The sequence below is a fragment of the Rhagoletis pomonella genome, unplaced genomic scaffold (assembly GCF_013731165.1).
Source record: "Rhagoletis pomonella isolate Grant_MI unplaced genomic scaffold, Rhpom_1.0 Rhpom_scaffold_00012, whole genome shotgun sequence".
NCBI classification, from domain to species: Eukaryota; Metazoa; Arthropoda; class Insecta; order Diptera; family Tephritidae; genus Rhagoletis; species Rhagoletis pomonella.
The window spans coordinates 10,678,677-10,692,780 of NW_023458566.1; the positions used below are offsets into that span (position 1 = coordinate 10,678,677).

Sequence of the window (14,104 nt, forward strand, 5' to 3'; positions counted from 1 at the left end):
ATTTCGTCTTCGATGAGATATTCAGCCAAGTACTCGTCTTCGAGTGTCTCATCCACGTTCTCCTTAAATACAAAAAATTTAAAGTATTTCAAATATATTTATGCATGCACAAATTAAAAAAAAATAGTATACCTCATGGACTCCGGCTTCAATTGTTTTACCATCTCCATCAAGGACTGCTGCTGGAAATAACTCCAATACCTCCGCATCCAAACCTTCACATGGTTTCGGTCCTTCACTGGCAGGACGGTTGCCGGTCAAATTTTTGAATCTGTTGTAGGCACTTTGTTGCTTCTTCACTGCAACCTTCCAGTCCGACCAACACTTCACCATTTATAATTAAAAAATATACTTTGGCATTAAACCAATAAATATTTTGCAGTTCATACCTTCTTCCACTGTTCAGCGGTCTTGCATGCACCTCCGCATGCATTTAGCTCCCCCCTCACCATGTCCCACACTTGTTGGGAATTTTTTGCGCCACTGACGCCCACAAATTGGCCACTGGCTACACGGGTGTTAGCCCTCATTAGTTCCAACAGTTTGGATTTTTGTTGTTTTGTTATTTTTCCCGTTCGTACTTTTTTCTGTAAAAAAAACAATTTTTTTGCTTGAAATTAATAAAAATATCAGTTAAAATCATACAGACCTCGCTCATATTGGACGCTTTTCGCTTCGAAAACCAAACTTCACTTGACTTACAGCCAGTGATATATTTATCGCATCATTTATCGCAATATTTTTCTCACCACAGTTACAGAAACACTCGCTTGCGATAAAAGTGAAAAAGCGTTATATTTTACGATATTGGGTGTATCGCAAGGTTACAGAAACGCACTACAGAAGCGTCATACAAAAAAGGGTACATGCAAAAAATTTGGTTATAGCTACATATAGCCCATCAGCTGTACACAGCTTTCGTACGGTCAAATCTTTTTTCAGAGTTATAATATGGTGACGGACGCTGAGCAGAAACACTTCCAACAAAAAATGGAAAGGGTGCTTATATCTGTGGTCTTTCGTTCCCCACCCAGCAAATCTCCTGAAAGTTCTCTCGGTCTTTCAGCCTAGCTGAAATGTTAATAAGTTTCTACAAGAACCTCAATGGGAGCGAAAAAAAAACAATGTAAAAAGCAAGACTACAGCTCAATTTCAATTTTCAGCGATGGCTCTAAACTAAACAGTAAGCTGCTTGCATCAACCAGACTACTTTGTTGTCTCCCAAGCTGAGTTAAGAGATATCAAGAAGGCTGCTCTCCTAGGTTTCGATTTATCTAATATCTGCAGAGGCATAGAGATATATTACTGGCAAAATAATTCCGAACGATCTGACATGAAAGAGAACTTATCTGTAGTTGTTCAATTCTACCCTAAATATCATCAAGCAAGTTATCATGAAACGAACTACATATAGCTCAGATCTGCACATGACAACGGCGTAAAGGCCTCAAAAGATTTTAAGAAAAATAAATAAAGTCAAAACACAACCACTTAAGAAAAAGGACTATCTTTTGAAATAAGGTACGGCTGGTCACCGTAAGTATAGATCACTAATTAAAGTAAGTTCGAGAAGAGTTTGGGTAGCTTGTTTTGTAACTGAAAATTTGTCTATTTTCGACATTCCAGGATTAAGAAAATAACATTTGTTTGCGTTTTCGAAAATTTCAGAACCGAGGCAAGCAAACAGATACATTATTTTATTAGAATTACCTAAATTTAGACTAAAATTTCGGGTGAAATTTTCTATATTTTTCTGGACCTAAACTCAAACTTACTCTAAAACTCTTTTGGAGAAAATTAAGGTTCTGGCTGCAAAATACTTGTTTAACTAAATCAAAAATAAAACTATCGGTGCTCAGAAGTCATTCAATTTAGTTTAGTTTAGATTTATTTAGAGAGTTAGAACTGGTTATATCATTTTAGGTAATTCAATGTCAAACACAAATACTCCAAAATATTAAAGCTTTAGCGTTACTAGGTCAATATGAAACCTGCCACAATGCGCCTTATCCCCACCGCATGAGGTATTATCTTCATTTATATATGTATGTATGCATACGTATAGGTAAGTGTATGTAAGCATATAAATATATAAACCTTAGCATCTGGTTGTTATGCATTAGCACCGCCTGAAGTGCGGCAGCAAGTGTGCATTGAATAGTTAATTGGTACGAAAAGTCCTTCAACGGATGGCACCCATACATCCGAATATGTATGTATATTAACGTATATTTGTGTGTACATATGTATCTAATATTGGCAAGGCAGCAACAGCAAATTAAAACATCCACTTACAATAAACTATCTACGGTAAAATGCAGAAAATGTTTTGCCTAAGCTGACTATGGCGAGTGTAATTCGATAAACGTTCATATGTGTATACGAAACACACATACATACATACTGTAAAACAACGTAAAGGTGTATAAAATCTCTAACTTACATAAATGTTATGGGAACATACTTAGCATGCAAATATACATACATGGAGTAGGTATGTTGCTATCATTGTAAGTATATATATTTTCAAAAATTTTGCCATAGATAATTACGCATATACATATGTATATCTCCATGCACTCTCTGCATTATTTTTGTGGGTGGTGCGCTCTCATGCTGTGCAGCCTGCCTTTCTACTAGCTCCGGCAATGTCGACGGTCTTAATATAATCCCATAATCTATGGCATTTCTGCTGTCCGCCATTGTGGAAATGAAAATTATTATCATTTTTAATCCAGCGAATCTACTTTGTTCCAATTAAGGACTTACACAAGCGTGCACAAGCCATGAGACTGCAACTTGTGCTTGGCTTAATACTTGCTTGCGCCAGTGTGACAGCATAGCCGACTTTCGGTTGAGTGCCTATGGGAACGTGCAAGAAGGTGACCGGAAATGACATTGTCGCTATGTCGCTTGCAAACTAAGCACAATTCACCAGATTGCTGGTGAGTATGGAATGATATATTAATTTATTTGAATTTCTGGGTATGAAATATTGATTTTAGAAGAGAAAAAGGTATTGTCGAAAAGGTTTTTTTTACAAATTTTCTGAAAAATTCTTCCACTCGTGAATTTATCAAATACTACCCAGCTGGGTTCTGTTCATTTAACCAAAAATTTGAAAATGTTTACTTATTTACACATCGACGGCTCAGGAGAAGGTCCGAAAATGCGCTATCTCGGCAAATGGTCGAAGAACGCGCGGTTTCAGAATTTGATCGAAGAATGCTCTACTCCAGCAAATGGTTCAAGAACGCCCTATCTTCGTATTCGGAACGGCAAATGAGATAGGCCGTTATTCAACCAAATTATAAGATAGGGGGCATTCTTCAACCATTTGTTGAGATAGGACGTTTTCGAACCCAGGTTTAATATGAAATAAAATATGTATGGTAAACATTTTTATCAGAATGTCTTCACAGTTTTTTCTTTAATATTTTGTATTAAATTTCCATTATGCTTTCATTACCCTTGCTCCAACTTCCACAAATCCTTAAGAGAAAAGTAATAATCTCAAAAAAAAAAGAGAAACAAATTTGCAGACTAAAAGCATTTATTCATTAGCGTAGTCAGTTGCATTTGCAAAATCATGATTCGCCTACCCAGCTGCAGAAAATAAACAATATATTTAACGGTAATTATACAAAGTATGTAATATCACATGCATATGCATTAAGGCATTAAGTGAAACAGAGCTAAACGAAAGGCTGAAAAAATACATAAATGAATTGTTGTTTTATGAGATGAAAAGAAGCAGCAGAGCCAAGCCAAGAGTGCCGGCAGCCAACAGCTACTACAGGAAAAATGTGCTTAAGAGGGTGAGTTGTGAAACAAAAAAAAATTAATGAATTTGTGCTTTTATTTAATTTAATTTATTAAAAACAAATTTGGTATTTCAGTACATGTGAGGTAACATAATTTTCAACGAGTCTAAATAATAAAGGATTTTAATTTTTTTCTAAGTAATGAAGGTCAATACTTAATATTGAAGCGTTTCTCCAGCGTCAGAGCTTTAAGTATTTAAAAGGTAAGGGCAGCATTTAACATGTGCTCAACTTCCTGTAAGGAGGCCATGTCGTATACGCAACTTAAGAGCTTTATTGTGTTTCGAAAAGTGTATGACGAATTTCTAAATATCCGCCTCTTTTCTGGTAAAATCCATTCAAACGTTTTCAGATATTTGGTGAAAAACACGATAAGTTAATATTTATGTGGTTTAATGTTATCGAGTTGGAAGACATCGTCGAGTTGTTTATTGCAGTCGTCCTTTTCCAACTAACTGCTTCATTCTCATTACCTGTTGAGAGTAGTGATTCGAAGCAATCGTTTGACCAGATTCGAGCGGGCCATGATGAAGTACTATAATTACAAAAATTTTTAAATTTAGTGAAGGAATTCTTGAATGGAATCATGATTCGCCTAACTTTTATTTCTTTGTGGAACTCATTTTCTAGCTTTATATAAATGGTTCAGAGGTTAGTTCTTTTTGCGATGGCGCAAAAGGAGTAACCCTATTCCTATCCTAGTATACACTTCTCGCACGCACAGAATAGCCTTGGGACCCCGGTTTTTCTTATGAACATAAAAAGGTTAGAGAAGAAGTGTCTGTCATATGGCGCTGGAAACTTGTTCTAATGCTTGCTGGACATGGAAAACTCTCCGATTTCTTTTTTAGAATCCCATCTTGAAAATTAGCCTATTTTTTTTAAACCCTGCGTCTTCTCCCAATACGGGCCCTTTTGAAGAAGTTCATTAAAAAAAGACATTTGGAGGTATAGATTTTTCTTAAATAAATTTTGGGCGAGAAATTTTACTCGGGCGTACCGATGAAGTAAAAATCCGATGATTTGTAATTGCCTTTTCAGCTGATTGTTACCTTGCCGCGTATATATACATAAGCCACATCAAAAAATTTTTGAACAAAATGAAGTCGAAACTAACTGAGCCCAAAAGGCGAAATTTGAGTATATTTTCATTACAACTACATAAATATCGAGTTTTAGATTTTTCAACGTCAATTAGTAAAATCTACTGCTTAGCACTTTTCTAGAATATTTTAACCCGCTGCCTATAAATGAAGAGTTTTTTAAATTTGAATACAGCTCCCTTAACCTTTTTGTAGAACATTCTTAAACTCTGTGACCTCTTACAAATTCTCTTTCTTTCTTTTTCTTAAGTCATTGTTCTTAGATGCTGCCTCATTTCGTTAGCTGCGTCTAGTATTTTTTTTAGGAAATCACAATATCAATCGGAGTATTATTTAGTATACAATTGACTCCTCTTGGATTGTTATTATGTTATGTTAATCTAAGCGTAATTATCACTAAGTGCCAAAAATTGCACAAATCTGTTCCACAAATTTATTTGTTATGTAACCCTTTTAGATTTTTTCGCCGAAACGTCGTAAAACTTTTCCACTCAAAATGCTTACCACAAATTTATATCTTTTTAGCTAACAATATTTTTGATGTAAAACTTTTACGCATTTACCAAATATGTATGTATATAATTTGCATGTGTGGGAGTATATTTAAGCAGCAAATGTCTAACTCATTCGCAGGGAGCGCATATAAATATGTTTGTATGTATGAGAGCGAATACATGTGCAAGCAAAACTTTAGCCATTATCGTTATTAAGATTATTGAGAATTCGTGAGAAAAGTTTATGTATACGGCTTTCGGAAAACTTTACCTAAATCTTGCAATATTTGAAAACGCACACGCCTTTAGTGTTGAAAATAAAAGCTCAATCACGCACCAATTAAAATTTTGTGTTTCAAACTTTCCTTTGTGTCTGCCAGTCTGCGAGCACATAACAAACAGATTAGCATTTTTGTTGAAATAACTATGTATGTATGGCATTTAGGAAAATATAGACTTTATGGTAGTACGGATCCTGCGTAAGGGAGTTATGATAAGAGCGAAACATAGCTAAGCCAAGGTAATTATTATTACAATCGCCACCAGCTCGAATTGACGAAGATAACATACACTACCAGGGATTGCTTCTTCTTATGCCAAACACTTAAGATTTTTCGCTGTTATCGGTTTCCAAATAAGAGAAAATAATTTATTTGTAAGAGATCTTTGTAAAACGTGTACATCGTCTTACAGGGCAGTTCCGGTTAACAGCCATATTCGAACAAAGTCACAAAATTTAGTTCATCACTGCTTTTATTTCTACTGCGTCTCAAAGTTTTCCAATACAACAAAATTTTTGAAGCATTTAATTATTTTGAAATCGAATTTTTGTGGCACATTTTTCGGCGCACTATAAATCACAACCGTGATGAGCTAAGTTTTGTGACTCGGATAGAATAGAGGGGTAAGACAGCAAAAAGTCTTTCGTAATACAAGTGAAATATGGGTGGCAAGATAATTCGTAAGAATTTTATTATTCTAGTACAAAATTTAAGAAAAAGGTTCTCTAATTCGCGTCGCTCCAACAGTCGCAAGTGTCGAATGGGCAAAGCACTGGTTTGCCTTCCGTTTTTTAAGTTCATTAAATATTAAAAAAAAATTTTTTTTTTGTTTTAATTAAATATTTTTTATTCTTTCAATATAATTTTATATTTGGTTTTAGATTTCGTTTCAAATAGAAAAATATATATTTTCATATTTCATTTAAATTTTTAGTAACTTATTTAATTTATAGTTATTCTTTTTTAACTTGTAGATATATTAAAAAAAATAACATTTCTTTATAATCTCATTTAATTTCTAAATATTAGTTTCTACTTTTATGATTTAGTCCTTTTCTTTTGCTGATTAAATTTTCTTTAAATTTTTAGACTTTTTTTTTTTTTTGTAATGCAATTTTTTAAACTGACTTCAATTTAAACGATAGTTTTATTTGGTTTTGCTTTATTTTAATTTTTTTTATTATCTTCTATTGTTCTAAATAGAAAAAAAATACATTTTTTGTATTTAATTTAATTTTTAAAAAAATTTTGCTAAACGGCGACAGAATCACGCAAAGACCTCCTCATTAGCAGATCTTTGAATTAGTCCCCGATCTTTTAATTAGCATTCAAGATACATAGTTGCCAGAACTGACAGCTCGCACACCGCCTTCATAAGAGGCACAACTCAAAATTAATCACTTTTGAAATTATGCGCTAAAAAATGTGCACAACAAGTTTCGCGTTTAAAACAATTTATAAAATTACTGAATTTTGAATTAAAAGCTTAAAACAAATATTTTATTGTTGCTTTTAAATTAGTTAAAGTCGTTTATTGAAATCAAGTAAATAAGCACCTAAATCATTTTCTTATGTTATTAAAATTTTTGTTTTGTTGTTTTGTTGAAATTCTTCAAAAGCACACCTCAATCACATAAAATTTCCAATTTACTTAAGCAATTACCAAGTTTGTTCAGTTTAATACGTGTTACCTTGTAAGCAAACACTTAAGTGAATTGAAAAGCCGTTGATAGAAATCAAACCAGCGTTTAATTCAAATTTCCATTTGCTGCTAATTAGCGATTAAAACAAGGCCAATGTTTCTAAGGAGACAGCAACAAAAGCAAATGCCAGCTATTGCCACCAAAGTCAAATCAACATCAGACGTTAAGCTTTTTATTGCCCAATAGCAACTATTCCCTCTAAGTGAAACGGAGAGACGCTAACAATGGCATTAAAATTGAAGCGAACGAGCGTCAGTGCTGTAAATTAGTGGCAAATTTCTCGCACGCAACATATCTAATATGTGGATAGGGCGAATTAGTTAGTGGAAATGTGTGTGTGTGTGTGTGAAAGTTCCTGTGTGGTATCGCTTTTGCGCATACAAAATGGGGGGCATAGATTGTTGGTCGAGATTTTCGGGCGAATTTCGGGATGTATGGTGGGGAGTAAATAGCTCTAAGAATCCGATGTCAGCCGCTAAAGGTATCCGTAATAAGAAGGAATAACAACTAAAGTCTGTTGAAAACTTTACTAAAATGCACCATTAGGTTCATTATTGAAACTATAATAACTTTGTTGAGCTATGATGAAAATATTATTAAATTTTTTTGTGCTTAACTTCTTAAAATCGTTTCAAATGTCATACATTTTTAAATAAAATTCGTTTATTCTTTAATTATATTCTTTATATCCGTTTGATGCCATTTTCTAAACGGGCCATCGAGAAAAATCAAAATACTCTTTTTAACGACAAAAAAAAAAAATTAAAATATTGTCTGGATGTGGTCTACGGCTCATTTAAGTTTGTATCGCAATTTTTAGTAAATACACGGTTTTGCTTCTTCTGTAAAAAAAATAAAGGAAAATTGTGATACCTGATTGTGTAAATATATTTATTATGTATGTTTATATTTTTTATGTTTTTTCTTGTAGTTTTTAGTACATTTGTTTTTTATTTATTTTTTTTAATTGTTTTGTTAAACACATTTTAATTTTTATTTTTTTTATGCTGGTTCTCTGTTATCAAAAAAGACTTAACCTCAGTTAAATTGTGACTTTAAACAAAAAAATAAACCTTGAAGTTATTTAGTATATTTTTTTTTTATGCCGCTTCTCTTTTATTAAAAAATAATACCTTGCCTTCAATGACATCATTTCAAACTAAACCATATATTAATGTGGTTGTGGGATAAAATTTAAAAAAAATTCTATCGCAATACGTAAATTAACACTACATTTTTGGGATACAAAATATATACGCGACGTACAGCCTGCAGGATATTAAATTTCATAATTTTGAGCATTCTTGGCTGCTTATATCACGTTGTAAGATAATAAATAGCAAAGTTTGCAACCAACTCCAGTAAATATGAAATTTTTAATCGAAGGGCCCGATAAAAATGCAATTTTTTTAAAAAGTCGTTATGTTTTGGTTTTTAGCTTTTATTTTGAAAAGATGTGAGGTTTCACTGTTGTTACTTATTTGCTCATGCAACCCTACCTAATCATATGCAGTTAAATAAGGCGAAGTATCCACACATACATAAATACATATCCATATACATATGTACACACTATATGCCTACAGAATTGTTCAATGATTATCAGTTGCCAAATTATCTTGCAGTGAATTGGCTTCGTAACCACATGGAGCCGCATTCATGTTTAACTTTTAATGCAAATGTGCGTACAGTAATTATGCTAAAACTATTTTTAGTTCTACAACTATGCGTGGTGCTTGTTGAAAATTCCAAATTATATCGCTGATTTTCCTTTTACCAGCCACCATATCTTTTTGAAGTTCACGTACAAAACTAAGCGGAAAACAATTTAGTCGGCAGCGACGTGACTTTGTAAGCATTTTTAATTGGAAGTGTATTTTGATTTTTACTTAATGATTCGGGCTTTTGGAATAAAAAGAAGTTGTACGTACTTTTCATGTGACACAACAATTTATTTAACTTTCTGCATGATGCTGAATTATTTTATAATAGTTTAAGCGAGCGTTAAAGAATGTTAATCTTTGAATTACCGTCACATTGAAAACAAGGTTGGTCAATCTCAGTTAAAGATGCATTTTAGACCCTCAACCAAACTATGCCCAAACGTGGCATTTAAATCCCTAGAGCATATTGCTCATCTCATCATAATTTCTTTACAAAGTTGAACCTCTTACAGCTGGAAACTATTAGAAGTAAAAACCTATGGTTCCGAAGAATAGTAAAATCTATGAAAGGCTACAGCCGTTCGTAAAAACTGCAAACTTTTCGTTCCTGAACTATAACAACCTGATAAATATTTTATTTATATTTAATTATCTCCTATTATTTTTTAATTTGACAAGGCAATATGCACATAAGCTGTGTATGTCTATTTAATTACAGGTCGCCTTTGATGCACGTATTGCTGAGAAACCTTGCCAGCTTCCTCGGCTGAATGCCATTTTGATCATGTGCTCTTAAGTACGAAACGAAGTCTGGCCGTAGTGAGCGATCCACAGTAGCAGATAATATGCTCTGCTATTTCCTGATCTTCGTGACACACCTTACAGTGATCAGAGTTTACAACTCCTATATGTTACAAGCCTTTCATTTCCCTGCAGTGGACAGTAAGAAAACCTAAAACAATTCTTATTTCATGCCTGCTAAAGCGAAGGAGTGCTTCGGTTCTCCTTGTTGATATATCCAAGATGAAGGCCTCCGTCAGTCTGTTACCTACCGTACATCTCCAGTAAGGAGATAATATTTTCACCAAACGGAGCTCCTTGGCAGACCAATAATTGGTGTGTCTCGGGCCTATGAATCCCTGTCGAGCCCCCTTTTTGGGAAGAATCTTCACTGTATACAACCCGGTCCGTGGATAGGATAAATATTAAAAGCTGAAGGCACATCCTCATCAGAGTCTATGTAGATGTATTAATTGTTTGCCTAATTTTCTACCTGCCTTAGATATAAGTATGTAGTTCAGTGGCCTGATATAAGGATTAACTTGCCCCACGCTGGTGAAATGGAGCCTTCTGGGTTGTATGCCGTAGAGTGCGACGCCGTGGTCAGTCTTGGAGCCGTCAGTATACTAAATTCCGGAGTTCAGCAGGTCATTCGTTGTCGCTTTTAGTGAAAAAGAGCTACGCGGAGTTATGTCTCGAAAGTCACAGGCCCACAAAGCTGATGCGGAGCCTTTCCTCTTATTCAACGGCCTGGGAGTAGAAGGCTGAGTTGAGCCTTGCTGCAAACTATTTACACTCTTTCGCGTTTAGAATGTGTAGAGAAGGTCTCTAGGTTAAGAAGTGCCACCAGAACCGTGGTTAGGATCGTTCTCGTCCAGCCAGTGAAGTCCACGTATGTATGTACGTACTATGTTCATCAGCACATCTATGAACCGCGCTTTGTTCTTTGTTATATTCTTAGTTAATTTTGTGCGAGCTTCGTTATGTAGATACGAATATTACAGAACTCTATCTCACATTTTGCTTTTTATCTTTCTTACGGATTCGGCAAAGGAACTTTACTTTTGGTGCGCGCACATAAATGCACGCATTCTTTTGTTGTTGGCATAAGTGTCAGTCAACATAACGACATACCGACAAATTTCCACATACTCCATTTGCTTGATTTTATTTTATATGTATGTATGTGGATAACAACATACGTATTTTATTTGTTAGGTGGTATGTTACTATTTTCCGGTTCGCCAACCCTATTTCGCTTTATGCCCAAACTTTTATCTGTCGCTCATACACAAAAAAAAAACAAAAAAAAAACATTCGGGATAAGGACATCCGGCCAGCTTAAAATTTACAAAGTTTGGCAATAGGCGAAGCTGTTATCATTATGAAAATGAATTTAAATGGTTATCAAGCCTTTTTAGGACACGCTTAATGCATTCCTATGCAAATGTGAGTGTTGTGGGAGTGGTTGTTTATCAATTGGATGGGTGTATTTTGTTGGGTAAAAATTTAAATTTTATTCGATTTAGAACTTTTGAAGGGCTGTTGTGGACTTGTTGGCAAAAATTGTTACTCATAGCCTTTTATATACACAAAAGTTATGGCACAATATTTAAGTGTGTACCTCAATTACTATATTACACATTTTTAAAAGATGTTCTAAGTATGTATGTAGAAGAATCTCGCTGCATGTGCTGTGATGATGAATGAGTCTCTTAAAAATAATTAAAAAAAATAAAAAAATAACTTAAAAGTAAATGCTCGTACACTTGCGATTCTCTTAAACTGGCTGCTTTTTGATTTTCTACTTAAATTTGGCATTTCTTTTGATTAACCTTTTCTTGATTCCTGATTGCACTTTGTGTGGTGCAGCATTTATTTTAAAGCATAGTAAATGAATGCATTTAAGGCGCTTAATTTTAATTGATATTCATTTCACATACCTTGGCACAGATTGCGCCAGCTGACAAGTAGTAACAAAATTTTAACAATATATGTATGACTTGATACACCCACATACATACATATGTATGTATTTAAATGCGCTTTTTCTGCAAATTGCAAAAAAGACAATAAGTGAAAGCCAATTTATTTTATTTTGAATTTAAATAGATTACGTGCACAAAATATTTGCATGAGTAGCCTCAATCCAATTAACTTAATGCTGTCAAGTTAACTTGATTTTGATTTGAAGTATTTTAGTCGCATGAATATTTTGCAAAAATTATAGGGAAGTTGGATGTAGTATTTTTTTTTCATAACAGTTTTCTGGTTTAGTGGTAAAATTAAATGGCTTTATGTAAAATTATATGGTACTTAAATGAGGCGATTTTACTGACAACGTTTGGTTGAAAGCAAAAATCGCCTGGTGTGAAGGGCCTTTCAACCAATAGCTTCCAATGAAGCTATCCTAATCTCCTCTAAAATTTTATTGTAATGTAAATTGAGCCAAAAGTTATGTAATGCAATAGTTTCATACCCAAGGATTGGACCCTGGGGAAAGTTGTGTTCATTACCAAGAGAGGTATACCCTCCCACGTGCAAACACGCGACTTTCGACCGATAAGCCTTACTCCTTTCTTTCTTAAGGCTCTGGGAGGACTTTTGGACTCATAGGTGCGACAGGAAGTTGATGTTAATTAGCGCTGTAGCTGCCAACACGCCTATTGGAAAGGTATATCTGTCGATGAAGCTTTGCATAGTATTGTCAGCAACATTGAAAAGGCTATAGCTTTTAAAGCATTCGCACTAGGCTTATTACTAGATATCGAGGATTAAATGCATACTCAAATGGAGTGAGACGAGGTTTGGACACACAAAAATTTTGGCAGATCTTCCAGAAGACTTCACGTGCCTGGACTGCACAGTCCCGCCTACTGGATTAAAGAATCACTTCCAGACAAGTATCCCTTCAAGGAAAGAACGGGAGGAGGATTCGGTCCGGGTATTGTATTCTGACTCAACACTGAGGGCTTCAAGTTGGATCTGAAGGTAGGAAGTGGGGTATACTCGGAAGAACTCACACTAAGCCTTCTTTTTCGTCTGCCAGATCTCAGTAGCGTTTTTCCAGCTGAACTAACAGCAATAAACGAAGCTGCAATTTGATTGATAGATTCCCTAATTAGTCTGAAGGCGGTAACAATCTTTTCTGATAGCCAACGAGCGTACTTAATTTTGACAAATCTACATCGAATATTGTTATGAAATGTAGACGTAATCTTAGTGAACTGGCAAGATATTACATCACTAATAATGTATGGGTGCCAGGCCACAAAGACGTACCCGGAAAGTGTGTTGCAAATGTAGTAGGAAGGGAAGGAACTTTGCTGTCTGCAACCAGTTATCTTCTTACAAACTCTGACTGGATACTAACTTTATTGAGCGGGCCAATATAAGATAGTCTGCAAGGCCTAATTGCAGGATAGCAAGACATATCTGTCCTAAGCTGGACAAGCGTAGAGCTCGACCTCTTCTCGGGTTGGAGGGACCACTGCTCCGACATGTTATTGGAGTTCTCACCGGGCATTTTTATAGTTTTTGATATGCTTTTTAGAATTTATGTATGTATTCATAAATCTTACCCCTAGAATGGTAAACATATTTTTTGAGCTCTTTAATGGCAAACATCGCCTATGAAGTGGTTTTAATAAAAATCGAATATTTCACCTTTATAATAACAAAACTGTAATAACGCAAAAGAAAAAAACGATTTTTTTTGGTAACAAAAATAATTATTTTTTTCAATATCTAAAATATGTTAAAGTCATATTAAGAGACCACATGTTTTAAAAGGTTGTATAGAGAAATCGTTTGAAAAACACAATCAAGTCGGGCAGTGGTTTTTAGTTTTCTCTAAGCCGCTCCTTTGGAACTTGGCAGGTTTCTGAAATAATGGAGTAAATTTTCACGAACTATTTTTATTTTGAAACACAACTCAGTAGTTTCGACGTACAATACAATAAAATTAATTAAGATATGAGTACTAAACGCGCACATGTTTTTGTTTTATCCTCCCCCCTTTCTTCGTATTCGTATTCGTATTCGTATTTGTATTTTTTTTTTTTTTTTTTTGAAACACACGCAATATCTCTTCTCAGTAAAAATTGATGTAGATTTTCCAATAAACTTTGCAAAGTACTGGCGAACAGTGTCCCACTCAGAGATTAATGTGTTTTTAACTTTGGCTTCATTTATTTTTTATTTATTTGTCGTCAGAGCTCATTGGTGAAAGTTATCTGAAAATTATTTCTTTTCT

General features: G+C 34.4%; 1 protein-coding gene across 1 annotated transcript in view; it reads right to left on the reverse strand.

The window, feature by feature from the left end:
- Positions 1-2: 2 nt before the first annotated feature.
- Positions 3-14,104, reverse strand: part of LOC118747582 (piggyBac transposable element-derived protein 3-like) — a gene marked incomplete at its 3' end in the record, with an annotated part of 34,710 nt that continues 20,608 nt past the window's right edge. Inside the window, exons 3-5 of the mRNA XM_036481633.1 lie at positions 390-596; positions 133-324; positions 3-62 (exon numbers count right to left, since the gene is read on the reverse strand). Of these exons, the coding sequence (XP_036337526.1) occupies positions 3-62; positions 133-324; positions 390-596 (459 nt within the window). The remainder of the gene's footprint in view (positions 63-132; positions 325-389; positions 597-14,104) is intronic.